General features: G+C 38.0%; 2 protein-coding genes and 4 non-coding genes across 7 annotated transcripts; 1 reads left to right on the top strand and 5 right to left on the bottom strand.

Annotated features, from left to right (window-relative positions):
• Nucleotides 1–164, bottom strand: LOC131356990 (U1 spliceosomal RNA). Its single transcript, XR_009205192.1, has one exon. It is a non-coding gene; the product is annotated as a U1 spliceosomal RNA (small nuclear RNA).
• A 1,147-nt stretch (nt 165–1,311) lies between these two features.
• Nucleotides 1,312–1,502, bottom strand: LOC131356916 (U2 spliceosomal RNA). Its single transcript, XR_009205160.1, has one exon. It is a non-coding gene; the product is annotated as a U2 spliceosomal RNA (small nuclear RNA).
• A 4,009-nt stretch (nt 1,503–5,511) lies between these two features.
• LOC131356876 (U1 spliceosomal RNA) lies at nt 5,512–5,675 on the bottom strand. The gene has a single exon (XR_009205121.1). It is a non-coding gene; the product is annotated as a U1 spliceosomal RNA (small nuclear RNA).
• Nucleotides 5,676–6,826: 1,151 nt separating this feature from the next.
• On the bottom strand, nt 6,827–7,017 carry LOC131356904 (U2 spliceosomal RNA). The gene has a single exon (XR_009205149.1). It is a non-coding gene; the product is annotated as a U2 spliceosomal RNA (small nuclear RNA).
• Nucleotides 7,018–9,803: 2,786 nt separating this feature from the next.
• On the top strand, nt 9,804–16,204 carry tmem88b (transmembrane protein 88 b). The gene is made up of 4 exons (XM_058394114.1): nt 9,804–9,960; nt 10,161–10,297; nt 12,726–13,112; nt 15,323–16,204. Exons 3-4 carry the CDS (start codon nt 12,732–12,734, stop codon nt 15,602–15,604), a joined length of 663 nt encoding a protein of 220 aa, XP_058250097.1. The 5' UTR covers nt 9,804–9,960; nt 10,161–10,297; nt 12,726–12,731; the 3' UTR covers nt 15,605–16,204.
• A 2,717-nt stretch (nt 16,205–18,921) lies between these two features.
• bcl6b (BCL6B transcription repressor) lies at nt 18,922–24,748 on the bottom strand. Of its 2 annotated transcripts, none has more exons than XM_058396075.1 (12): nt 24,627–24,748; nt 24,064–24,135; nt 23,750–23,970; nt 23,081–23,314; nt 22,702–22,869; nt 22,418–22,595; nt 21,982–22,205; nt 21,775–21,866; nt 21,486–21,641; nt 21,179–21,306; nt 20,714–20,851; nt 18,922–20,559 (listed from the first exon to the last, which is right to left on the bottom strand). In XM_058396075.1, the coding sequence occupies exons 2-12, from the start codon at nt 24,064–24,066 to the stop codon at nt 20,410–20,412; spliced, it is 1,692 nt and encodes a 563-aa protein (XP_058252058.1). In that variant the 5' UTR covers nt 24,067–24,135; nt 24,627–24,748; the 3' UTR covers nt 18,922–20,409. The 2 variants fall into 2 exon arrangements, with proteins under 2 accessions (XP_058252058.1, XP_058252057.1); XM_058396074.1 differs by having other exon boundaries at nt 18,924–20,559; nt 21,179–21,309.
• Between the last annotated feature and the right edge of the window lie 428 nt (nt 24,749–25,176).

Genomic DNA, 25,176 nt, shown 5'->3' with positions numbered 1-25,176 from the left:
CAGGGGAGAGCGCGAACGCAGTCCCCCACTACCAGAAATTATGCAGTCGAGATTCCCACATTTGGGGAATTCGCAGGGGTCAGCACAACCGGAGTGCAATGGCTGAGCCTCGCCCTGGGTGAACCACCTTCTTGATCATGGTATCTCCCCTGCCAGGTAAGTATGAGTTGCTGTGGCGTCAGCTAGCTACTGAACCAGCAAACACACCATTCACCATCAGAGCAAAGAACATGGCGCTATTTATAACACAGACATGGGACACTAAATGCTGCAGTCTACACATGCTGAGAAATATCAGACTTCATTTATTACATATAAAGCCATGGGGTTTACTATTTTCTAAGTAACCAAACAGTACAGAACTTCCCATAATGCATTGCTGCTGAATGTGTCATGAGGTCCGCAATGTTCAGAAAAATGTGTTTTTAATCAATACATGTACACTTTACACTAAAAATAATCAGTACAGGGGAAATGGCTCAATGCTATAGGGTAAGCAGCAGGAGAGGACAAAAATATTTAACAATTTTATCAAGGTTGTTTTAAAGCCTCGTTACACTTAGCCCCGCCCCCTCGGTGTGTAAGTTAGACGGTGAGTTAGATCAAAGACAAAACGACTTCATTACAAGAAAAACCGCTTCCGTTTATTTTTAGCACATAAATGAAGGGTGGCGAGAGAAGGCTGCTTTAAACTTCAATTATAAGTGTCTCTATAATCATAATATTTTAACAAAGAGCCGCTAAACAAGCACGCACGAGAGCGGAAGTGTGTGTCCGACCGTTAATGAGAGTCCGGGCACAATATTCCGGATAGATAGTTCCGGATAGATAGTTCCGTATGCCACACATGATTATTGTTGAGAAACTTTATTCTAATTTAGAAACCGTGTATTTTTTCACATTAGAATTTTGTGATATATTGTATTTTAAAATATGTTATTCATGTTATTCAAATTCATGACACCGCTTGATGATCCAATTAAGACAAGACATTTACTAAATGCTACGTGTTTTACAGAAACTAAATTATTGTGCTTTTCTAACAAAGTCAGAGTAGAGAGTTGGATGTTCATTGCAGAGAAAAATTCTGATTTTAATCGTGTAAAAGTAAATGCTACTTTAAGAGCAGTGTAACTTTTACAAAACCAGACTGGATCTACAACAACCCCGTTAAAAGTCTTTTCTGTGGTGAAGTGTGAAAATAGAGTGATCACAAACAGATCAGACACCGAGCTCCACAAATAAACATCTATCTCTTTTCCATTATACCTGGAAAAACAGATAGAAACAATCTTTCTTTAACAATAGAGAGAGGGGTGCACCGTTCCCGGAAGTACTGCAATACCGGGTCGATGCGTGGAGTGGACGGAGCAAGCCCCTATTCCATCTCCCTGTTCCAAAAATCAATTTAATATATGGTCCCCGGGTAGGGGACGTATCAGATATTAAACTGATAAGAACAGATACTACACTTGATCTTAGCCAAAAGGCCGAGAAGCGATACCGACAACAACCAACAACAAACGGTGCCATTCTACACAACTGTAAACACGAGGACGGAAAATACCGTTTAATGTTAATATTTCATAGATAACATTCTTAATGCTACATAACATATTCTTAATGTTACATAACATATTGTTAATGCTAAAGTTAACAGAGGAAGGGTCTATTTAAGTGTTCCTTAGTACCAAAACTAATGGGAGAACGATAATATATGCACAAACCCACCAATCAGAGACCAGAACACAAAATCTTCCACACTACAATCTCACACTGGGTTAGAAAGCAGTTTTCAGAACAAACCTTTAAACTGGATTAAAACCATTCACTTGTAACAACTAACACTAAATGACAAACTAAATATGTGGAATTTAAAAGATGTTATACATTTAGCAGAATTGTATAACACTGCCCCTCAGTGGTCTAATGTGGTATTGCAGAAGAAAACATCTCTAATCTACTCTAACTCGGTGTTCATCTTTTTTACGAGGCTTTCTTGGCGAAAACTAGATTAATTATGGATAATAATTTTAATACAGACAAGATAAACACAATAAGAAGTCAGAATCACCAAAATGAATTCAATTTCACCAAGCTACTGAATTATATAATTTCATAGAAAACCTTTACTTTTTTGTTGTACAAAGGATGAAAATATTTATCAATCAAATCTCCCTAACTCCACTAACACCGTTCTCATCAGTCCCATATTTACTGAAATGGAAAAGAAGTTGGTCTTTATAAATGCGCCCCTCATCCGCCATTTTCACCCAGCACTTTAGAGAGGCCTGCTTAATTATATACAGCTCTGCTTACCTTCATTTCATTTACTGCATTTAATACCTGCAATATTTCACAACATATTGCATAAAAATTATACTTATTTCTCAAAAAATATAAATGTAAACATATAAACGGGTAACGCGTCTTGAGCCAGAAATCCAAACTCCTATGAAGGTAAAATAATAACTAAAAAACATTTTAAATAATAAAAACAAACCTATTTTACGGTTTGTCACTTTTACTATTTACATGTATAAAGAATTGAGCTTCAATTACTCTACACATTAGTCCCGTTAGGAGAAACTGAGGAGAATGTAGTCTTTCACCGAGAATTACAATCACCTGCTGCTAAACAACATCCAACTCCACAGCAGCGCCACAAAAAGTAACTCGCTAATGATGATGTCCATGCTGTTTTTATAATTACTGCAATACATTCATACACAGAATCACAACCCTGTCCTGGAGTACCCTTGTCCTATGCATTTCTTCACGATTTCCTGCTATAACAAGTCAGAGGGCAGTTAATTAGCTTCTTAGTTAAATCAGGTGAATTATACACTATGACGTGCAGGACAGGGTGAACTCCAGGACCAAGGTTGGCAGCCTGGTGGTTAACAAAGAAGTTCCTTGGGTTATTTCTGTCTCGGTCTCCTTCCATCCTCTTCTGTGCCTTTTGGTCACCATGAGCGAGTCACTGTCACTTCTAAATCTTACTCTGACTCAATTAAATACAAACGTCTTGCATTTAAATTTGGCAAAATTAGAACTTGAGTGCTCCAGCTCTTACTCTCTGTGTTGGTTTTCCATAAATTGGTATTAAACAATAGATTCCTAATTTACATGTGAAGCAGTTGAGCTCAACAATAGTAGCTTGTCTGTGACAGCAAATAAGTTACAACAAGTATAATCATAAGCATCTGATTTATCAGTGAAAACTACATTGTTTTAAATTACCCTTGTTCAAACTACTTAACATGTATATCAGAAACTAAGAAGGAATCATATATTGCCAGAAATGTAAATATGTGTCCTGTGAAATTCACAGTATAAAATAAGTGTCTCCGAAATGTTATTCTGTTTTAATATGATGACATTGGTTTAATTCTTTTGTTTCTAGAGTCTTCTGTCCAGATCTCTTAGTGATCTGATTTTGAGTTTTTTTGCTGTGGAAATTACCAGGAAGGAAAGTAGAGCATTTGTGAGGTCAGGCACTGATGCTGAATGAGAAGGCCTGGCTTGCAGTCTCTGTTCCAGTTCATCCCAAAGGTGTTTGATGGGGATGAGGTCAGGAGATTTGTGCAGGCCATTCAAATTAATTCACACCAAACTCATGTCTTTACTGACCTTGTTTTGTGCACTGTGGCATGGTCATGCTGGAGTAGAAAAGGGCCTTCCCCAAAGTGTTCCCACAAAGTTGGAAATGTATTGTTGTCCAAAATAACTTTGTATGCTGAAGCATTAACAGTGCCCTTCACTGGAAGTACGGGGCCTAGACCAACCCCTGAAAAACAGCCTCATAGCATTAAAACCTCCACCAAACTTTACAGTGAGCACAGTGCAGTCAGACAGGTAACATCAAATTACTGTAACAGTTATAGCACTTGCATTCGACTCTGGAATATCTAGCAGGGATAAAGTTTCACAAACTGATTTATTACAAAGGTGGTAGACAATTTGTCTGAATAAATAAGTGCTGGAAAAGCACACAAGACATGCTGAGCTAGTTAAAAAAAAGAGAACACAAATTGCATGTGTTACCTGATAATACATACTCACTCAGCAAAAATGTTTAATATCATCAGTTCCCATCAGGGGCATCATGTATCTACTTTAAGGGGCACAGTGTGCACAACACCGAGGCGAAGTTGGATACTTAAGAGGTGGCATCACTTAGGGGCCGTTAATAAACTACCAATCTAATAAATTATTAATAAATAAATTACCAATGTAAACGTCAGATTTCTGATGTCTTAAAGTTAATACCAAAGAATCTGTTCAGCATAGACAGAAACTGACTGTTCCTCCTTCTGCTATTAAACACACAAAAGAGTTTAAGAGTCATGTGATATGCAATGTACTGGCTTCGTTGAATCTTGAATCAATTATCCTACAAGTTAAACACCTTCAAACAATGACTCCATGAACAATAAGGTGATGTTGAGAGTGTAATTTTATATGAATGGTATGAAACTACAAATGCACTGAAATTATCTGCACTTACACTATACCCGTTTACCATAGATGTGAGCATATCTAAACATGTTAGACGAGTTAAATTACTGTATACAACTGCAACTTTTTCAAAAGATGTAAAAATGAACAATCATGCTGCAACATTAAAACTCACAGTAATAAACAAAATACATGCCAATAACAATAAAATTCTATAACTTACAGGACATGTCTTAGCAGCTTTGAACAGATATCCTCAGACAAAAAGAATGATCACAACATGAGCAACCTCGTGCTGTTCCAGATTAAGTTAATTATTCATATTTTGTCTATTCTGTCTACTAAATTCTCATTAAAAACTAGAGATAAACTATGAGCAGACACTAATAATTTTACTAATTATATACCTCTTTTTTTTAAAAAAACAAACAAAAAAACCCCAATAAAAACAGGGGAGAGTGCAAACATTCACTCTGAGTGTAGACAGTTCCGCACAGTCATTGGTTGGGAGTCTACAGTCACCGTAGACTCTGCTGTTTCATTGGTCGAGAGTCTACAGTCACCGTAGGCTCTGCTTTTTCATTGGTCGAGAGTCTACAGTCACCGTAGACACTGCCGTTTCATTGGTCGAGAGCCTACAGTCAGATGTTTCATTGACCAAGTGTCTACAGTCACCAGTTAAGGAGCATGACAGCAGGTCAGGTCAGGACAAAACAGTGTTAGATATTTGTATTGTTTGTCAAACCAGCTGAAAGCAGCACAAACTTGCTTCATTGCACCAGTTACCACATAGAACTTCTGAGAAAACAGTAGCATTGTACCTTATATTAGCAACTACTTAATAAACTCAGGCTGATGATTCTGGCTGGCGACTTTGGCATGGATTATTTTCCTATAGCAGGATGGCCCACTGTATCTTATCTTTTATATAACCAGCCATGTGTTTTCTGCATACGGCAGTGCCAAGTTACCACACAAGGAAAGTCTACAGAACATACACAAGTCCAGCATAGGCCATAGTATTGTATCTAACTTTAGTACAGTGAATATCAGGGGAGAGCGCGAACGCAGTCCCCCACTACCAGAAATTATGCAGTCGAGATTCCCACATTTGGGGAATTCGCAGGGGTCAGCACAACCGGAGTGCAATGGCTGAGCCTCGCCCTGGGTGAACCACCTTCTTGATCATGGTATCTCCCCTGCCAGGTAAGTATGAGTTGCTGTGGCGTCAGCTAGCTACTGAACCAGCAAACACACCATTCACCATCAGAGCAAAGAACATGGCGCTATTTATAACACAGACATGGGACACTAAATGCTGCAGTCTACACATGCTGAGAAATATCAGACTTCATTTATTACATATAAAGCCATGGGGTTTACTATTTTCTAAGTAACCAAACAGTACAGAACTTCCCATAATGCATTGCTGCTGAATGTGTCATGAGGTCCGCAATGTTCAGAAAAATGTGTTTTTAATCAATACATGTACACTTTACACTAAAAAGAATCAGTACAGGGGAAATGGCTCAACGCTATAGGGTAAGCAGCAGGAGAGGACAAAAATATTTAACAATTTTATCAAGGTTGTTTTAAAGCCTCGTTACACTTAGCCCCGCCCCCTCGGTGTGTAAGTTAGACGGTGAGTTAGATCAAAGACAAAACGACTTCATTACAAGAAAAACCGCTTCCGTTTATTTTTAGCACATAAATGAAGGGTGGCGAGAGAAGGCTGCTTTAAACTTCAATTATAAGTGTCTCTATAATCATAATATTTTAACAAAGAGCCGCTAAACAAGCACGCACGAGAGCGGAAGTGTGTGTCCGACCGTTAATGAGAGTCCGGGCACAATATTCCGCATAGATAGTTCCGGATAGATAGTTCCGTATGCCACACATGATTATTGTTGAGAAACTTTATTCTAATTTAGAAACCGTGTATTTTTTCACATTAGAATTTTGTGATATATTGTACTTTAAAATATGTTATTCATGTTATTCAAATTCATGACACACCGCTTGATGATCCAATTAAGACAAGACATTTACTAAATGCTACGTGTTTTACAGAAAATAAATTATTGTGCTTTTCTAACAGAAAGTCAGAGTAGAGAGTTGGATGTTCATTGCAGAGAAAAATTCTGATTTTAATCGTGTAAAAGTAAATGCTACTTTAAGAGCAGTGTAACTTGCACAAAACCAGACTGGATCTACAACAACCCCGTTAAAAGTCTTTTCTGTGGTGAAGTGTGAAAATAGAGTGATCACAAACAGATCAGACACCGAGCTCCACAAATAAACATCTATCTCTTTTCCATTATACCTGGAAAAACAGAGAGAAACAATCTTTCTTTAACAGTGGAGAGAGGGGTGCACCGTTCCCGGAAGTACTGCAATACCGGGTCGATGCGTGGAGTGGACGGAGCAAGCCCCTATTCCATCTCCCTGTTCCAAAAATCAATTTAATATATGGTCCCCGGGTAGGGGACGTATCAGATATTAAACTGATAAGAACAGATACTACACTTGATCTTAGCCAAAAGGCCGAGAAGCGATACCGACAACAACCAACAACAAACGGTGCCATTCTACACAACTGTAAACACGAGGACGGAAAATACCGTTTAATGTTAATATTTCATAGGTAACATTCTTAATGCTACATAACATATTCTTAATGTTACATAACATATTGTTAATGCTAAAGTTAACAGAGGAAGGGTCTATTTAAGTGTTCCTTAGTACCAAAACTAAAGGGAGAACGATAATATATGCACAAACCCACCAATCAGAGACCAGAACACAAAATCCTCCACACTACAATCTCACACTGGGTTAGAAAGCAGTTTTCAGAACAAACCTTTAAACTGGATTAAAACCATTCACTTGTAACAACTAACACTAAATGACAAACTAAATATGTGGAATTTAAAAGATGTTATACATTTAGCAGAATTGTATAATACTGCCCCTCAGTGGTCTAATGTGGTATTGCAGAAGAAAACATCTCTAATCTACTCTAACTCGGTGTTCATCTTTTTTACGAGGCTTTCTTGGCGAAAACTAGATTAATTATGGATAATAATTTTAATACAGACAAGATAAACACAATAAGAAGTCAGAATCACCAAAATGAATTCAATTTCACCAAGCTACTGAATTATATAATTTCATAGAAAACCTTTACTTTTTTGTTTTACAAAGGATGAAAAGTTTATCAATCAAATCTCCCTAACTCCACTAACACCGTTCTCATCAGTCCCATATTTACTGAAATGGAAAAGAAGTTGGTCTTTATAAATGCGCCCCTCATCCGCCATTTTCACCCACCACTTTAGAGAGGCCTGCTTAATTATATACAGCTCTGCTTACCTTCATTTCATTTACTGCATTTAATACCTGCAATATTTCACAACATAATGCATTAAAATTATACTTATGTCCACAAAAATAAAAGTGTAAACATATAAATGCGTAACTTACACAATGTCACGAATTATAGTCTTGAGCCAGAAATCCAAACTCTTATGAAGGTAAAATAATAACTAATAAAAACATTTCAAATCATAAAAACAAACCTATTTTACGGTTTGTCACTTTACTATTTACATGTATAAAGAATTGAGCTTCAATTACTCTACACATTAGTCCCGTTAGGAGAAACTGAGGAGAACGTAGTCTTTCACCGAGAATTACAATCACCTGCTGCTAAACAACATCCAACTCCACAGCAGCGCCACCTAGAGGTCTATTTCAAAACAGCGGCACAAAAAGTAACTCGCTAATGATGATGTCCATGCTGTTTTTATAATTACTGCAATACATTCATACACAGAATCACAACCCTGGTCCAAATAAGACCTGAGCCAGGGCTTTTCCCTTAACAGCAACATCATTTTCTAGCATATCAAGTAGAATAGTATGGTTATTGGTGTCAAAAGCTGCACTAAGATCATAATCATTTCTATAATAGAATAAGAAGATTACTTCTGGTTTGTGATTCTGGTATGGATTATTTTCCTATAGCAGCATGGTCATGTCTTATTCCTTATAAAACCAGATGTGGTTCTTCTGTATGTTGAAGTTAAACCCACTTAAAGCAGCACAAATTAGCTTCATGTCATCAGTTACCATCAGGGGCACAGTGTGCACAACACCAAGGTGAAGTGAGTTTTAAGTTGGATACTTAAGGGGCCGTGTCACTTAGGGGGTGTTTATTAATTACCAATAATCATTTACTAATCATAATTTTATTATGCAAATTACATAATGACCTAGTGAAGCAGCACCTACCACCTACTGCGTTAGGCTTGTGTGATCAAAACAGCGAAAACTGGACACCGAACTGCTAATATCTATAATATAAAAGCAACGTGGCTCAACAATCTGATGTGCCTCCTCATTTTGAATAGCCATGATGCCTTAGAATACACACGCATCTTCTAGAAATGCAATAACATTGTATCTAACTTTACTACAGTGAATATGAGGGAAAGTGCAAACACAGTCCCCCACTACCAGAAATTATGCAGTAGAGATTCCCACATTTGGGGAATTCACATAAAGGTGAGTTTACAGCGGTGCAAAGCCTATGGTGATGGTATAATCATGCTTTCTGATTGGATGAGACCTTACACTTAATGTAGACTTCAACTGTAGACTACCAGCCACAGTCCAGAGATGTCACTGAAAGTGCATTCTAATTTACACCTCTTACTGACAATTAAAACGACAAAATAAAATTCAAGAATGAAACTAAAGTAAGTTAACACATTACAGTACCTTTTTACTAGTTAGGTAGTCATGCAATGAGAGAAAAATAAAATACAAGGATACAAAAAATAGAGTTACTGTACTAATTTTAAAAATTATTTCTTGTAGTGGTAACGTGGAGCATAAAACTCTAACTCACATGGAAATCTTTTTTACTGCAAATCTACTGCAGTATGTCAGCCATTGGTTCTTCCTACAACTGACTACCCACAGATTGAGGATGTGCACATTCCACACAATGAGGGAACCAAGATCTTGAAAGATAGAACAGACATTGTAATGCCAGTTGGAAGGACTCTTTAATCAGTCAGAACATACTTAATTACCACTGCTGGTGAGAAGACCTGTTGGATCTGAAAGTAAAACTCTAGCCACTTTGAAATCAGACTCATCAGACTCCGAGTAATTAATCAAACTAATGAAAAAAGTATATGATAGCTACCCGAGTATTTGTAAAAAAAAAAAAAAAAAACTTTATACAATATGCTGTAGAGATGTGTATGTGGTTTATGTATAGCTCATTTTACTTTACAAGCCATTCAGTAGTAATTAGAAAGTCCTGCCCTAAGCTCTTTAAATAAACAATCTCTCCCAAGACACACCGCAGGCTAACACTTATAAGAACAGAAGGAGGTGGTCTTACCAGGGAAGGCAAGCTGAGGGGCAAGGAAAAGGCATCAGTATATCTCCCCAACTGACCACATACAGCTTTCAATCGGCTCTGAGGTGAGGGAGAGAAGAAACTGAGAGAGTTTAATGAGTTAAGAGACTTATGTTTTACTACTTTATACTAGCAAACGCAACAGGAATTGCATAGTTGTATAAGGATATATACCTCAAACTTCAGCAAGCAGAGCAAAAGCTGATCTTTTTTTAGTATTATTATTATTATTTCAAATCAGTATTTTTTAAAACCACTTTGACAGAACAAATTTCAAAAAGGCATCACAGAAAGGCTCTGGAAGTTTTCTGCGGCATCCTTAAACACTGGAATATTAACAAGGAATCTCTACTGAACAAACCAAAAGAACTAGAAGAGGACAACTAGACCCCATACCACACGGTGAGTGCTTGCGGAGGAGGAACATGATAAAGTGCAGATGATGGCCACCTATCTGATCTAATTCTCATGGAATGTGAAGTATTCACACTACCAGGCCAGAGGTTTTAAGGGTCGGTGTCACTTATAAAGATGAAACCTTTTCAACAGACATAAAAAATAAATAATAATAATGATAATAAATCTACGTACTTTGGGAAAGTTAATACGGGGTCTGAAATAGTGCTGAAATCTTTTTAAAAAATCAAATTTTTCGACATAATGCATGTTAAATTTGCAATCTGCAATTCTTAACGCCTGATAATGCTACACTTTTAGAAATGACTGCCAATTATTGCACCACACAAAGGATGAAAATTGAAGGATAAAAACCAGATCTACAAAATCTAGGCAAGTTTATTGTTATATTAATCAATGTTTGCAGACATAATACCACACAAGTGGAATTTAGCATCAAACATCAAAGCATGGCTATTTCCATTGATACCTCTCGTAAATCATGTTAATGGTTTTTTCGCCCAAAAAAAAGGAGGAAATTGTTTCAATTCCAATTGTGTAGTTCCCAGAAAGGCAGTCACAAACAGGAATGTAGATTAAAAAACAGTACAGAATATTATTTTTAGATTCAGATTGGCACTTCCTGTTACATGCACTTTGAAATTGTGTGCTTATATCCAAAAAAAAAACCCCTACAACAACAGGAAGTCCCTTGAATTGAATATGAATATGAAGCTACCTGTTTAAAACATCGCAGTACTCCTACATGTGCTTTCTGTTTGTCATTAAAGAAGTTTTTTTCACAGGAGGTAAACCTCAGCTTTCCATTGACTGACTGGATGATTGTGTGCAGATATGGTCACTACTACGAGGGTTTTTCCCTAATATTCTACTAGAAGACATTTTTCCACAAAGGAATTTGTTTCAGACTTAACGTAATCTGGGTACACCAACTCCAAAGGCATTTTAGAGATTATGATTATTGCTGCAGAAGTTATTGTCATTTACTATCCTTTTGGTTTTTATTGAATCCATCATCATATACTTAATCTCTATATAAAATACAGACTAATTTTCTGCTCAGTGACCAAAAGGACCTTTTGCTATAGTCGTATTTATTTTCCGATAAATGATGGTGATCAGTTAAAGCTTCCATTCTTTCCCTTCAATATTACATATACATTAGGGAGAAGAAGAACACACTTCAACAGAAGTAAAATGGAGTACACAGTGTGATACTTCTTTTTAAAAACAAAAATAACGGACAGAAGGGATGGCAAATATTGCACAGCCTGCAAGGCAGCCAACAAGCAATTATAACGTCTGTATTGGCTGGAGATCATACCATTGTTTCAATCCAATAACAGACCAAATATTTTGGCGTGCTGCTGAAATCACTGCCATGAAATTTATATGGTCTTAACTGGATGGACATTTAGGAAAGTGAAATACAAAAACAAAAATACGCTGCTTCTTATATGGTTAGTATCAGAAGTAAAAGTTTACTTTAAACCTCTCACGTTTTATCAGTTTCTCAACACCCCAAACACAAACATTTGCAAAGCAACTTCAAGCCAATCTAATCAGCTTTTACATCTCTCAAGTTTACCTTCACTGTAAAAAGGCACATCTCTTACACTGACATTTACATTTATGCCATTTGGCAGGTGCCTTTATCGAGAGCAACATACAAAAGTGCTCTGAGGTGTCTATCAATGAATATATCCATGCTGGTTCACTAGGTTGCAGACTAAGAATATCATCAGTCTAAAACTCAGCAATAATACAGCCTTTACTATAATCTCTCATTCCAAAGGGAAACGTGGTATACTCTGCTGATTTGGGTAAAATTGAACTGACATTAGATACATACTGACTTTGGGCATCTTGTGACAGCTCAATACTCATTTCTCATATTATGTTCTTCAATTTCATTTTCTAAAAATCGTTTGTAGAGAATTTTGGACCAATATTCAAGTACATTCTGCACTGTAGACTCAAGTAAATGCAATACAGCATTATTATAACTTATAATGGCTTATGCACAATTCATTATGCAAACAGAAAAGATATAAAGCTGTATGTCCTGCTTGCATATTGGCTCAAAGATGATGCAAAATCTTACAACACTACACTGTAAGTAACAATTCCACTTACAGTTTTATGTAATCATATGGAAAAAAATGTTTCACCACAATAAACATGTATATATTAATCATTCTGACTCATTTTTATCTCCAATCACTCATAACTAATTTCCTCTTTGATTAAGGGAAAGATAGGGATAGGGAAAGATATTTAAGTGAACCAACATTAAAAAAATGTTCATACAGTATGTTCTATGACACCACAAGAACCTCTATCCATACTCAACCAAACCCAACCATGAAAGCCTCTAAAAATTTCTATAATAAACTAAATTCCCTCTATGCAGGTCACCATGAGTATGACTGGCACTCTGGAGAAGGGAGTTATCCACCAGGCTCTTGACCTCTCTGAGGAGCTCCCACCAAACCACCACCACCACCACCAGGTTCATCTCCAGCACAGCGGCTCCACAGCCTCTACGTCTGCGGCTGGAACTCCCATCAGCGGCTCCGGGGTGGTGGTGCCTCCTCCATATTCTGCACCAGAGGCTGGAGGTGGTGAGGCTCCCCTTGAGCTGAGGGGCTCTCTGGACTGTTGGGCATGTTCAGTACTCGTAACAGCCCAGAACCTGGTGATAGCCACTATAAACGTGTGCCTGGCTGCATTGGTGTTTGGCCTGATTCTCACTCCTGTCATAGTTATGGTGTTATTTGGATTTCTGTGCCACTCCACTGTAAGTATTTAACAGTTCACCATGTGGCAGAAGACATTAGGATAATGATAACCATAAGATTTAAAATACATTTAAATTTCAATTCAGTTTATTTATATAGCGCTTTTAGCAACGGCCTAAAAACATAGAATAAATTGAAATTAATTTAATTATTTATCCCTAACATTTATTCATATTTAAAAAGAATACTACTGCAATATAATCAGCTGAACTGAAAATGTGTTAAATTTACATAACTATGCCCAGTTATGACATATTTCAACCACAGAAACCAGGATGATGTGTGGTCTCTCTCCCTCTTTTGTTGTATAATCTCTTAAGCTCTGGCATTTCTCAAAGCATTAAACAAAACCATTAGTGAGGTCAGGAGAGTTCACATCATCTCAGGAGCCCACTGAAGACTCTTCGGGGGCTCCAGTGACCAAGTGAGACACTCTTAGATAAACAAATAAGAGACACAGACGTCCATATTCTTTGTGCTGACTGAGTTCTTAACTCTTTCTACACAAACATGCCTGATTATGAGAGTAAAATACTCCCAACATTATCTTTAGAAGCATGCATTTTGCCTCATATTGGTATGGTATTACTAATACTTAAATCACTAAAGGGCAACTTAGAGATTAATTATTCCTGTACACTTTCCATGCTGACCTTAGGACACCAGATTAGTGAAAGCATTAAGCCTTTACCAAAATAAGGGTGATGAGAAAGCAGAAAGCTTTCTATTGGACACGCATCAAGATGAGCGATCAAGATCGAGTCTTGTAGTAGAGAATGACATAAAATATTGGCTACAAAGTTGTATGCACCACACTCACACCTCTGTCTCTAATCACTCTCATTAATTCCTGACTCATAAATTTTGTCCTAATTTTAATTCAAATGTGCAAAGGTTCTCATAGCTGACTTGCCAATATATCTGCATATAAGGGGCAAAAATCCAAAAACAATATGAAAGTCTAATATTTCTTATTCCAGCACTGCCATGAGTTATGAATTTATAAATGAAAAGAAGGTGTCAGTAAAGTTTTTTGGGGGAAAAAAGGATTGAAAGGGTTATTTCCTGCACTGGATGGACATAGAATATTAAAATATTCAGCCATTAACATTATCACAATATCACTGTATTCTACCCGTCATCTATATTCTTTCCACTGACTTTATTTAAAGATCCAGCTTTCTGGATTGCAATCAGAATCAGAGATCAAATCACACCAGATGAAAACCCAAAAAACTCCTGGTTGACAAATTACAGTGTAGCAGGACAGGTTTACTACCAAGACTGTTGAATTTACCACAGTCTTTGTGGCACCAGCTCACAGGGAGAAAAAAAACGCAAGCACAGCTGGGTTTGTGGGAGTCTTATCAGCTCACCCTACATCCTGAGCTTAGCCAGCTCTGTTTTGCCCCTTCAGAGGGACATACCAAAGGAATTTGGGGGAGAGTCATCAAATTTTTTCTCCCACTTTTTACTAAACCTCTTCAGTCCATGATAATAAATTATGTCATGCAAATTATTTCAAAATATACAGGTACTAGATTCCTATGTTTACTGATACGTCACAAAAATATAAATTCCATAGATAGTTTTTGCCAAAACAGACTATCAAGGTTCTGGTTAAAGAGGGAAGACTTAATGGCAATTTAGAACTGCTTCAAAGGTTTATAGTACGCTCTTGCTCATTGAGTCGTTTGCAGCCATTGTGTCAGTGTGCATGTAATAATGCAGCAGATATTTGAGCCACATGTGTCTGTTCTTTGTCTGTCTGCACTTCAAAAGCACATTCTTTCGGTAGCACCTCATCTCCTAACTTCTCCGAAAACATTCTTCGTTATCTCTGCAGAGTCAACATTAACACCAAGCTGCATTATGCAGTGAATCAAACAAAAATCCAAAATACAACACCCAGTGTGAGGTAGTTCTATCAGGACAGTATCAACCAAACCCTTTATATAAAATGATAAGGTTGTATGAATACTGCTAGCTAAGAAGAGACTCAGATATGTGTACGTGTTTTAGTCCTAAAAATGATCAAGCAAAACAATTATAAACCTATATATGTGAAATACTAAAAAATGATACCTTCTTATGTGACACATAAATGCATCCGATGGGTCTGAATCAGATGAAACACTTGAGTAGTATTTCCTCTGTTCAGGTTTAATTTGCAAATTTCACTCACATGACCATGCTGTCTCTTCCTAAGGTGCGTCCACATGGTACATCACCCTACTGTTCGGACCTGCTGAGTGACGGAGGCTGTGTGGCTTTGTTAATTGTGGGCTTTCTGCTCGTCACCCCACTTCTCGTGCTGGCATTGGCTGCGTACTGCAGACTGGCTCGTCACCTGCAGCTCAGCCTATGTTTCATCCCTTATAGTCGCGCTGTCTACAAAAACATGCCTGCCACATACCACCACGGCCTGGGAGGAGGCTGCTGTGGACAAGACGCAGGTCAAGACACAAAGAAGGGAAAAGTGTGGGTATGACAGTGGAACTTGATGGATCTCAGCAAATTTGTCATTTGCAAATTGTATTACGAGAAAAAATTACAAATGTTTTCCCTCACAGCCATGTGTGGTTCCTTGAAACATGTAAAATAAAAAAACATCTAACAGATTCTGGCAAAAGTGTACCTGGTTAGTACATTTTAGCACAAGTGTGTGGAAAGGAAACAAAGGGTCAACAAACCAAGTGTGCATATACGTATATATCTATATATATTTGTTTCTCTCAAATCTACTCATGTACACCAACACTGATCTATAAGCCAGGGTTGCTGTTAAGCTATCAGCAATTTTCAAGTTAATATTTAAAGTCAACAAGACTTTCGTAAATGTATTCTTATATCATAAAAACACTGGATATATATTTTTTTAACTATACCTGGACTGTTTGTAGATTGAAATGTTGTATGCATTTATCGCTCCATAAATGATAGCATTAAAAAGCATTTTATATGTGTTTATATTACCATGTTACTCCTTCTATTAAAATTCAAATCAAAATATTCAATAGCCATCTGTCCATCTGCTATGTTTTTATCCCCTGCATTCTGTAGTATATTTCTGTAGGTGTTTCTGCTGGACAATACATAAACTGACTTGGAAAGTCAGAACGTTTGCAGCATGGCATAAGAATCATCACCAAAGCTTTTATTACACTCAATTCTACTCATTTTATAAAGAGTTAACCTCAATAGATGTTCTGATACGTATATATACAACTGATAAAAAATTTATAATGTGTCAATGTGGTCAAAATTACTCAATAACCACATTTCAACAAGTCCAAAAAGACACAAGCCAACCTAAAAAAAGCTTTGTCACTTGCACTCACATACACTAAATAAACACATCTAATTCACAAACTGTTGTTAAAGCTGTTAAGTCTGGGACAAACACACACACACACAGCTTAACCTGTTAATTAAACGTGCTTGAACGAGGTGTGTATTTTCCTGTGTGTGCTGGACAACTGGCAGGACAAATTAAGGGTTAGACTAATACTTGCAATATTATGTGAAGAAATACAGCTGTTATAGAAGACTGCAATAAGCTTACCGATTATAAAACCATAGTAGCAGCCTATAAAAAGAGTCGAAAACACTGTGAACTGTTTATAAAGTCACCTCATAGAGCCCTCTACTGTTTCACTCATAGTACAGCAGTATATTATCATTTACACCAGGGGGCGTTATCTTCCTTTCTTATATACACTCACGTGCATAGATATACATCGATCAGGCATAACTTTATGACCTGCCTAATATTGGTCTTGCTTTTGCTGCCAAAACAGCTCTGACCCATCGAGGCATGGACTCTACTAGATCCCAGAAGGTGTGCTGTGGTATCTGGCACTAAGATGTTAGCAGCAGATATTTTAAGTCCTGTAAGTTGTGAAGTGGGACTTCCATGGATCAGACTTGTTTGTTCAGCACATCCCTCAGATGCTCAGTTGGGTTGAGATCTGGGGAATTTGGAGGCCAAGTAAACACCTCAACCTCGTTGTGCAGGACCCACGGTTTTCCAGCAGAACATTGCCCAAAGCATGACACTGCGTCCTCAGCTTGCCTTCTTCCCATAGTGCATCCTGGTGCCATGTGTTCCCCAGGTAAGTGACACACACACAACGCATCCATGCCATCCATGTTATTTAAAAGAAGATGTGATTCATCAGACCAGGCCACCTTCTTCCATTGCTCTGTGGTCCAGTTCTGATGATCACATGCCTATTGTTGGTGCTTTCGGCAGTGCACAGCGGTCAGCATGGGCACCATGACTAGTCTGCGGCTATGAAGCCCCATACACAACAAACTGCAATGCACTGTGTATTCTGACACCTTTCTATCAGAACCAGCATTAACTTCTTCAGCAATTTGAGCAACAGTAACTCATCTGTTGGACCACACAGGCCAGCCTTCACTCCCCACATGCATCAATGAGCCTTGGCCACCCATGATCCTGTCTCCGGTTCATCATTATGCTATGGTGTGAAGGGGTGATTGTGTTACAAAAAATTAGTGTATGATTCCTCTGTAAGAGAAATGCTTATCGAAAACAAACTAAATAGTCTATTTTTTTTATTTGCAGAGTTGTGTTTTTGGCATGGGTATTGATCTGCTAAACTATATAGATACAAGGTCTTTGCTTTTGTACAGAGTTCAGCAAAAGGTGTGTGAAAGGGCATGAATATGGATGTACTTCAAGAAAAAAAGCTCAGCTCCACACAAAGACATTTTCCTTTGGAAATTCCACAGCTGAAACATTCAGCCATTGGCCAACAAATGTAATGAGCACTATAGGGTCTTAGCTTTAGTAAATGAGAGTGGCATTTTTGGAAAATTGGACCTGAAATCAGACAGCTACCAGACAATATGACTAGACGTCTCTCAGACAACAGGACTGTAGTATTTCTCTCTTTCTTCCAAGAGAAACAATTGAAGGAACTCTGCCCAATTCTCTGGACTGCAGCCTACTGTAGCATACACTGTCATTATAAATGTGGCTTGAGAAAAAAAGGGGATTTTCGAAGGAATTTATTGTTATCTAAGGTCAGCAGCAGGCTGAAAATGTCTCATCAGATGTACAATAGTAAGTGTCATTTGGGATATCAGCCTAAATAAATCAAATGGTGACATCATTAATGAATTAAGTCGCTAGCAGGTAAACTACAATGGAGTGTCCTGATTGAATTCACTCTATTTATAAAACCATCTGATGAAATTAAGTATAACCCTTACTTTTGTATGAGTTTAATTAAGTGGTCATTGATTTACTTGGTCACTAAATTCCATACATATATAAATGTCTACAATGAGTGTATAAGATAAGCTGTGGAGTCTGTCCTTCATGAAGATGATATGATATACAAAGTAGAGAGTTCAGCAGTGCTAATGGCATAATTACTGGAAGAATCTGTAGATATACAATACATACAGCTTTTTTTCTTTAGAAAATTTCAATCCCAGTTAGACCCATTGACTCAACAATCTACTACGGGCACCACACTTTAGTTTAGCAACAGGTTTCCCCACCCACAGAAGAGAACCAAAGCACTCTGACCTAATGAGTAATACTGGATTAGTGATGCACACATGAGCTAACCAGAGGAAGGAAGGATGAGGAGGAGAAGCATTTTAGGTTCAGAGATAAAGAACCAAAACTTAAAATTTGACTTTGACCCTTGACAGTCTGCATAAAAATGTGTTATCATTGGATCCCTGTTTTCTACTCAGAAGAAAGAATTAATTTCTTTATTGGTTGATGTTATTAATACATATCAGAAAATTCCACCATGTAAATTTTTTACTCTCATATACAAACAAAGTGACCACAGACAGACACACAATAACCACAGACAGGATATTTTCATTGAAAAGAAATTAATTTAATTTTAATTTATATAAAATAAGTCTTGTCTTTGTCCAGCAAAAGAACTTTAGATTTGACAAAATCAATAATATCTTCATCCATTGCATCAACCTTTACATTTATTCTGTCTGGCTTAATTGAGTCCTTGGCCTGCTTGGACTCCTAGACTATCAACACCATCAACAATATATAAGTTTCCTTTGATCAAAATTATAGTTCCTTTCAAATCTAGGTTTCAGGATAGCATTTATAGTAGTGTTACTAAATAAATAGGCTCCAGGCCTTTTCAGATTAGTAGGGCAAGAGAATAGTTAGTGCATAAGCGACTATACAATAACATGTTTAGGCCATCATTCTTACAGTAAGTATGAGAACATGACAGCCACTGATTTACGGAGATACAGCAAAGCAAAAAATAAAAATAATTTAAAAAAAAAAAAACAACCAAAAAAATGTTCTCTTACTCAAAAAGAAAAAGACAACAAGCTGGTCCATACCAAACATGAGTCCAAATATGACTACATCCCATAAGCAGTGCTTTTCCTACTTGCACAGACGTCCTTCCACTTCACAGACAAACTTATACAATTTCACATTATCTCAATCAAACTGTCTTACTTTCTCTCTTTCTCAAGCACACAGATTTCATCAAACGTACTTTTCACCATTTCATCATACTTTTCCTGTCCATCAATTCACATTTCCAGATCTCACCCATTTTTTAAAAAAAAAATTATATTCATTTTTCAGTTTTCAGCTTTAATTGAACTTCCTTGTTATCCATCTAAACTCCTAACACACCTCACCACTAACCATTTCTATTACTTTAGCCATTACTCCCTACTGAACTGAAATATTTCTTTTAGCTTTATATTGTTATGTTACTCCAAAAGACAACTGTAGATATCTTGCAGTTCACACTTAACAGTTTTAAGATTACTAGTAATCATTTCATCATGGCATTCTTTCCAGAATTGAGAGATGTTTCAGAAACTAATATTTCACTTGCTTCAGTCCCTGTCTTTTTTTTCACAGATAGTATTTAAACTCAAGTGAGAAAGAGAACATTAAGGCAGGAAAATAAATAAAGTATAAAAGTATGATAATTAATACTTAAAAGTCAGCACGTCTAGTGCAGGAGAACAGCATTCCTGGAAGGAGATTTGATGTATATATGATTTCCAGGAATGCAATGCTCCACCTCATTTTCTAAAACAAGCATAGAAGCCCAGCAGAAGGTTCCATGCATTTCATTTCATATGGAGCAATGTTTTAAGCCTTTCTCCATTTGACAAGTTACAGAGTGCTAAACTGGTAATGATCTTGGTGTAATAAACATAATTGGAATAATAGAATGCATTAAATCAGACTCTAAACCTTGCCAGGACATTGTGCAGAGGGTGACTGTTGTATTAGTTCCTTCAGGAGGCCTGCAGTATGGCTGGTCCACTCTGGTATGGGTCAGCCAGGACTTTATACCGGATCTTGGTGTTGGTAACAGCACCGTGTTTCTGCCTCAGATGTAGCCTCAGCTGGCTCTTATGACGGAAACGCAAATCACACTTCTCACACTGGCCCAGATGGAGGGAAGGAAACAATGGAGAATGACAATAGGTTTATTATGTTATTCTATTTTTACTTCCATGGTAACCTTGTACAATACAGCTGATCATTTTACAAATAATGCAAAACAGGAATAGTGTGTGTGTGTTAGGTAATACTCACGCTGTATGGTTTTTCCCCCGTGTGAATGCGCAGGTGGCTCTTCAGTGTCTGCAGGTGACGGAACCGTGTTCCACAGGTGTGACATGGGTAAGGCTTCTCTCCGGTGTGGATCAGAACATGGGCACGCAAATGAGCCACCTACACAACACACATACACAAACACACAAAGCTATAAGTCACCTGGGCACATTTTGTGTGCCTAATACAAGTTTTAAAAATAACCTCAATGGATTTGTGCACTCTCTCATATAAACTTTCTGTATGTACATAGTTGAAGTGTGCTGTTACACACTTACTTCAATCAGTGCTTGGCAATTAAGTAATATCACTAGCCAGTATAAATATTACCATATATGTATATGTATATTCATGTTTTTTGTTACCTTGGGATTTGTAAGTTATAAGGGACAGATTAATCATATATAACTCTGTATCTGAGTGTATCTAAGGAGTCTTGCTCATTACCTGGACAAATCGAGCACCACAGGTGTCACAGCGATATGGCTTCTCTCCTGAGTGAATGCGGGAGTGGGTCTTCAAATTAGCTGGACGATTAAACTGGGCCCCACACACATTACAGCGGTATGGCTTTTCTGCTGTACAAACATTGAGAAGAGGCAGCAACACTTTAAATATGTGTAATACTTTAGAGTTTATATGTGAAAATATAATATAATATAAAATATAATACAACATATAACTGTCATAAATGTAAATGTACTTTATAACACTGTACTTCACAATGAGCTTCCCTGAGATGTAACCACCTCACCTGAGCAGGTAGGCTTTGTGCTCCCTTGATTTCCTGAATAACAAATCACTGGGGAATGATTCTCAAGTTTGACTGGAAGCTTTTCAAAGGGATTAGTATGCTGTTTGGCCCCATCGATCGCAGGGGGACATGGGCACTGATACAGGTGGCAGAGTTCTAGGGACAAATACAGATCCCTAACATTGTTATTGTGTACTGTACATGATCAATACACCCATTACAATATACTTTTTTAGCTTTGTTTTAACAAGCATTTGAAAAAAAAAATAGAAATAAAGACTGTACTGACCTCTGGTATCCCGGGTAACGGCAGCTGTTGGTCCCTTGTAAGTATCTGCTGTGTGTGGTGAGAGTCCATGGTAGGGCATAAAGGGTGTTTGTCTGAAAGAAAGGTGTTTGCCAAAAATATTTTGATAACAACATCTATTAAAGTTGATTATAATATGTATAAATAAGAATAGATGTGTTGTGAATTCCATCACTTAATTGAACCTACACATCAGTCAGCCCATGTCCAGTAGTTGACCATGCCTCATCGGACAATTTGGGTGTTACATCTGCCCTGTCATTAGAGGAGGAGGAGTGGTCATAAGTGTGCAGCTCCTCCCCTGGAACTTCCTCTTTAATGGGTGTAGCACAGAGAGGGTTCAAGACAATATATTTGTATTTCTTCCAGTTGCAGGCCTTAGGGTCAGGAGTAGGCCTGGATTCAGAACGTGGCTGTAAAGCAATCACACACACACACGCACACACATTAAAATTCCATACCTAACATTATGCCTATACATTCCCATAGCTTCTGTACACAAAAGCCATTTTGTATATTTAGTTTTTGAAGGAAAATGATCCATTATGCTATATTAAACATTGCTAAACTCTACATTGTTAAATACATGGTCACATCTAAACACTCACAAACCGTGTCAGCATACCTTTAGTTTAGGGGACAGACTACAACCACTGGACTCAGCAGGTGAGTTTGGCTGACCTCTGGACTGACAGGGACTGCCTGGAGATGGAGTGTTTGGAGATAAGGCTGATGATTCAGAGCTGGGAGCAGGACTTTGGCATGTCACTGACTCGACTGAGGTCGAGTTCTCTCCAGGAACCCTACATAAGATACAACAGTATGTGTTAATAAGTATAATATACCAAATGCAAATTAGCTATATTGGTTGTTTATATAGTTCAATCATTTGATCTCACACTTTCTCACCTGGCTCGAGCAGGGCGGGGCTCCTCCATGTCCACTGCAGGTCTGGAAGGGGAGGAGGAGAACGAGGGATGGGCTGGAGGTGATCTGCCACCAGGGTTCACTGTAAAAGTTACACGGGTGTTTCTGGATGCCAGGTCCACCAGAGGAGGGCTTACACAAACTTTTTCACTGCAAGGGACAAAATGGTACAACCTTCTATAGTCCACAGCAAACACAGTATAACTCAGACATGAGAACAGCACGGTGTAATCTATATGCAGCACTTCAGTGTTTTATGCATCACTAAATACATACAGAAATGCTGCAAGCCTTACCAATATTAAATAAAATTTGATGTGTGTGGTTCTGAGCAACATCTGCATCTAGCTTCAAGTCTTACCTCTTTTGTAAAAAAGCTCTGCAGGTGTCAGCAACATGATCCATCTGCAGGTAGGTGGCAGCGGCGAGCACACCAGGCGCAGTGCCAGGGCTGAGAGGAAGGCGGGAGGTGTACATGAAGTCCAGCAGCAATGCCACACTGCCCGCATCTAGCCCCTCTGGCAGAGACAGGGAAACCCCTCGTTCTCCCACAGCAATGGTCTTGTGGCGGGAGAACAAGGAATAGAAGAAGCCACTGAGAGGAAAGAGACCAAACATGATAAGACAAAAATGCAAACAAAATCTTGATCTGATCAGAAACTCACAAAAGGTATGCACTTCAACAACTCTAAGACTGGGGGACAGATAAAGATAAACAAAACCGGTTTCAGAATTTAAGATTCAAATACAGCAGTAAAGTAAAAAGCAAAAAAAATACTTTTTGAAACATAATTTCAGCCTTCACAGATTTATTTCAAAAAACATAATGAAATGGAAATGATGATATAAGCAGGCACAGATATAAATGGTCTCAGGAGAGTAAAGAATGACCTAACCATCTTCAAACAATAAGGCATTTTGCTGAAAACAGGATCAGCAGAGGAAGGAGGGTGGGAAAAGGAAGAAAGACAGGAGGGAGGATGAGAGAAAGCAAATGGCCCATGTGTCCTGGGAATGCCTGCAAACTGACCTGCATGCAATGAGCACTGCACAGTGGGCGTGCAGCCGGGCACTGCCCACCAGTAGTGTGGCATCGGTCAGGATGTTGCGATGCCGTAGCTCGTTTAAATTGAGAAGAACATCGTTAGAGTGGCGTGTGAACTCCTTTACATATCCCTGCACCTCCACCACCAAGTCACGTCTGGTGGAGCCCTGAAAATCCTCCGTAGCCAGCTGCATTTTGCTCATTGTCTAATGGAGGAAAATAAGTGTATGACCTCACTTTAAAACATACTATTTAAACAGTTTTCCAAAGAATAAATAAAGTTATCTTGACTTTCTTACCATGTATTAGAAATAGTGAGAGGAGAAAGTTCTAGACAGATCTGTCTGGGGAGACCAGCTCCCTACTCGTACCTATAAATAGAGAAATGATGAGTTGAATCACAATCAGTGCATTCCCTAATCCAGGTATCTCTAATAACTTAAATTAAACACTTTAATGCCACAATTTTTTTTTAAGTGTAAACGTACTCTGTTATATATAATAAACATGAGATTGATGTGAAACTGATGACACAATTTCAGCAAGTCAATCACCTTTAGAAGCTTAGAAAGCCCCATGGTTTTCATAGATAAAACAATCTGGGAATAACTGGACATATCAGGACATTAACAAATACTAAAGAATTATGCAGGATTCAGTACCACCAGACAATTAAGCATCCATGTATACATGCAATATCACCCTTCAATCTTTCAAAAATACACACACATAAAATGCAGTTCCAGAGAAAATCCACTTTAAGAAGTGTTCTGGATACAGAAGATGCTCATGGAACTACACAAATCAAAGACAGTCAAAAATGAAACAAAATTTTTTAAAATACATTAAATCGTAAACTCACCCCGACCAGCAGGGACGAGAACACACACCACCGTGCCTGAGTGACCCCTCTCTACTACTGCCAATCCAAACCACACACACAGACTCCTGTGCTCTCTTCTCAGATGTTTATTACAACTGGCCAGGGCAACTGGAGGGAGGAGATCCTTTATAATGTAAAGCAGGAAGTTCCATGTGGCTGGGCTGCTCATTTCCTGTGTTGGTAGAAGACATTCTATTTAGACTGACCTGGGAACAGCTTCCGGAGTCTGATATGCTGATCTTAAACCATAACAATAGATTCATTAAAACTGGCCTCAAATCAGGGCAAAAGCCTAATACCTTTATGGATCTTTGTTTCCCTTTCCCCAGGCAGCCCACGCATGCAGTGGAAGAGCCACAGGAAAAGAAACCTGACCCAAATGTGTATCAGGTATTTATAGTTGTTTATTGGATCCTTTTTCTGTTTTACCTGCCTCCAATGTAAAGTGATGGCAGGAAAGGAGGGTTGTCTGTTTTGGATCTGTAGCCTACCTGTTTATTTGTGTGGGTGGGTTTATGCAGAAAATGTG

The sequence above is a fragment of the Hemibagrus wyckioides genome, linkage group LG07, assembly GCF_019097595.1.
Source record: "Hemibagrus wyckioides isolate EC202008001 linkage group LG07, SWU_Hwy_1.0, whole genome shotgun sequence".
NCBI classification, from domain to species: domain Eukaryota; kingdom Metazoa; phylum Chordata; class Actinopteri; order Siluriformes; family Bagridae; genus Hemibagrus; species Hemibagrus wyckioides.
This window is presented reverse-complemented; position numbering and strand designations above follow the sequence as displayed.

Coding starts and splice junctions, on each gene's coding strand:
- bcl6b (XM_058396074.1), bottom strand. Junction 22,596..22,701: donor CCCCGCCCTGCTCGAGCCAG/GTGAGAAAGTGT, acceptor TATCTTATGTAG/GGTTCCTGGAGAGAACTCGA. Junction 22,206..22,417: donor GTCTGTCCCCTAAACTAAAG/GTATGCTGACAC, acceptor ATTGCTTTACAG/CCACGTTCTGAATCCAGGCC.
- tmem88b (XM_058394114.1), top strand. CDS start 12,732: ATGAGTATGACTGGCACTCTGGAGAAGGGAGTTATCCACCAGGCTCTT. Junction 13,113..15,322: donor GATTTCTGTGCCACTCCACT/GTAAGTATTTAA, acceptor TCTCTTCCTAAG/GTGCGTCCACATGGTACATC.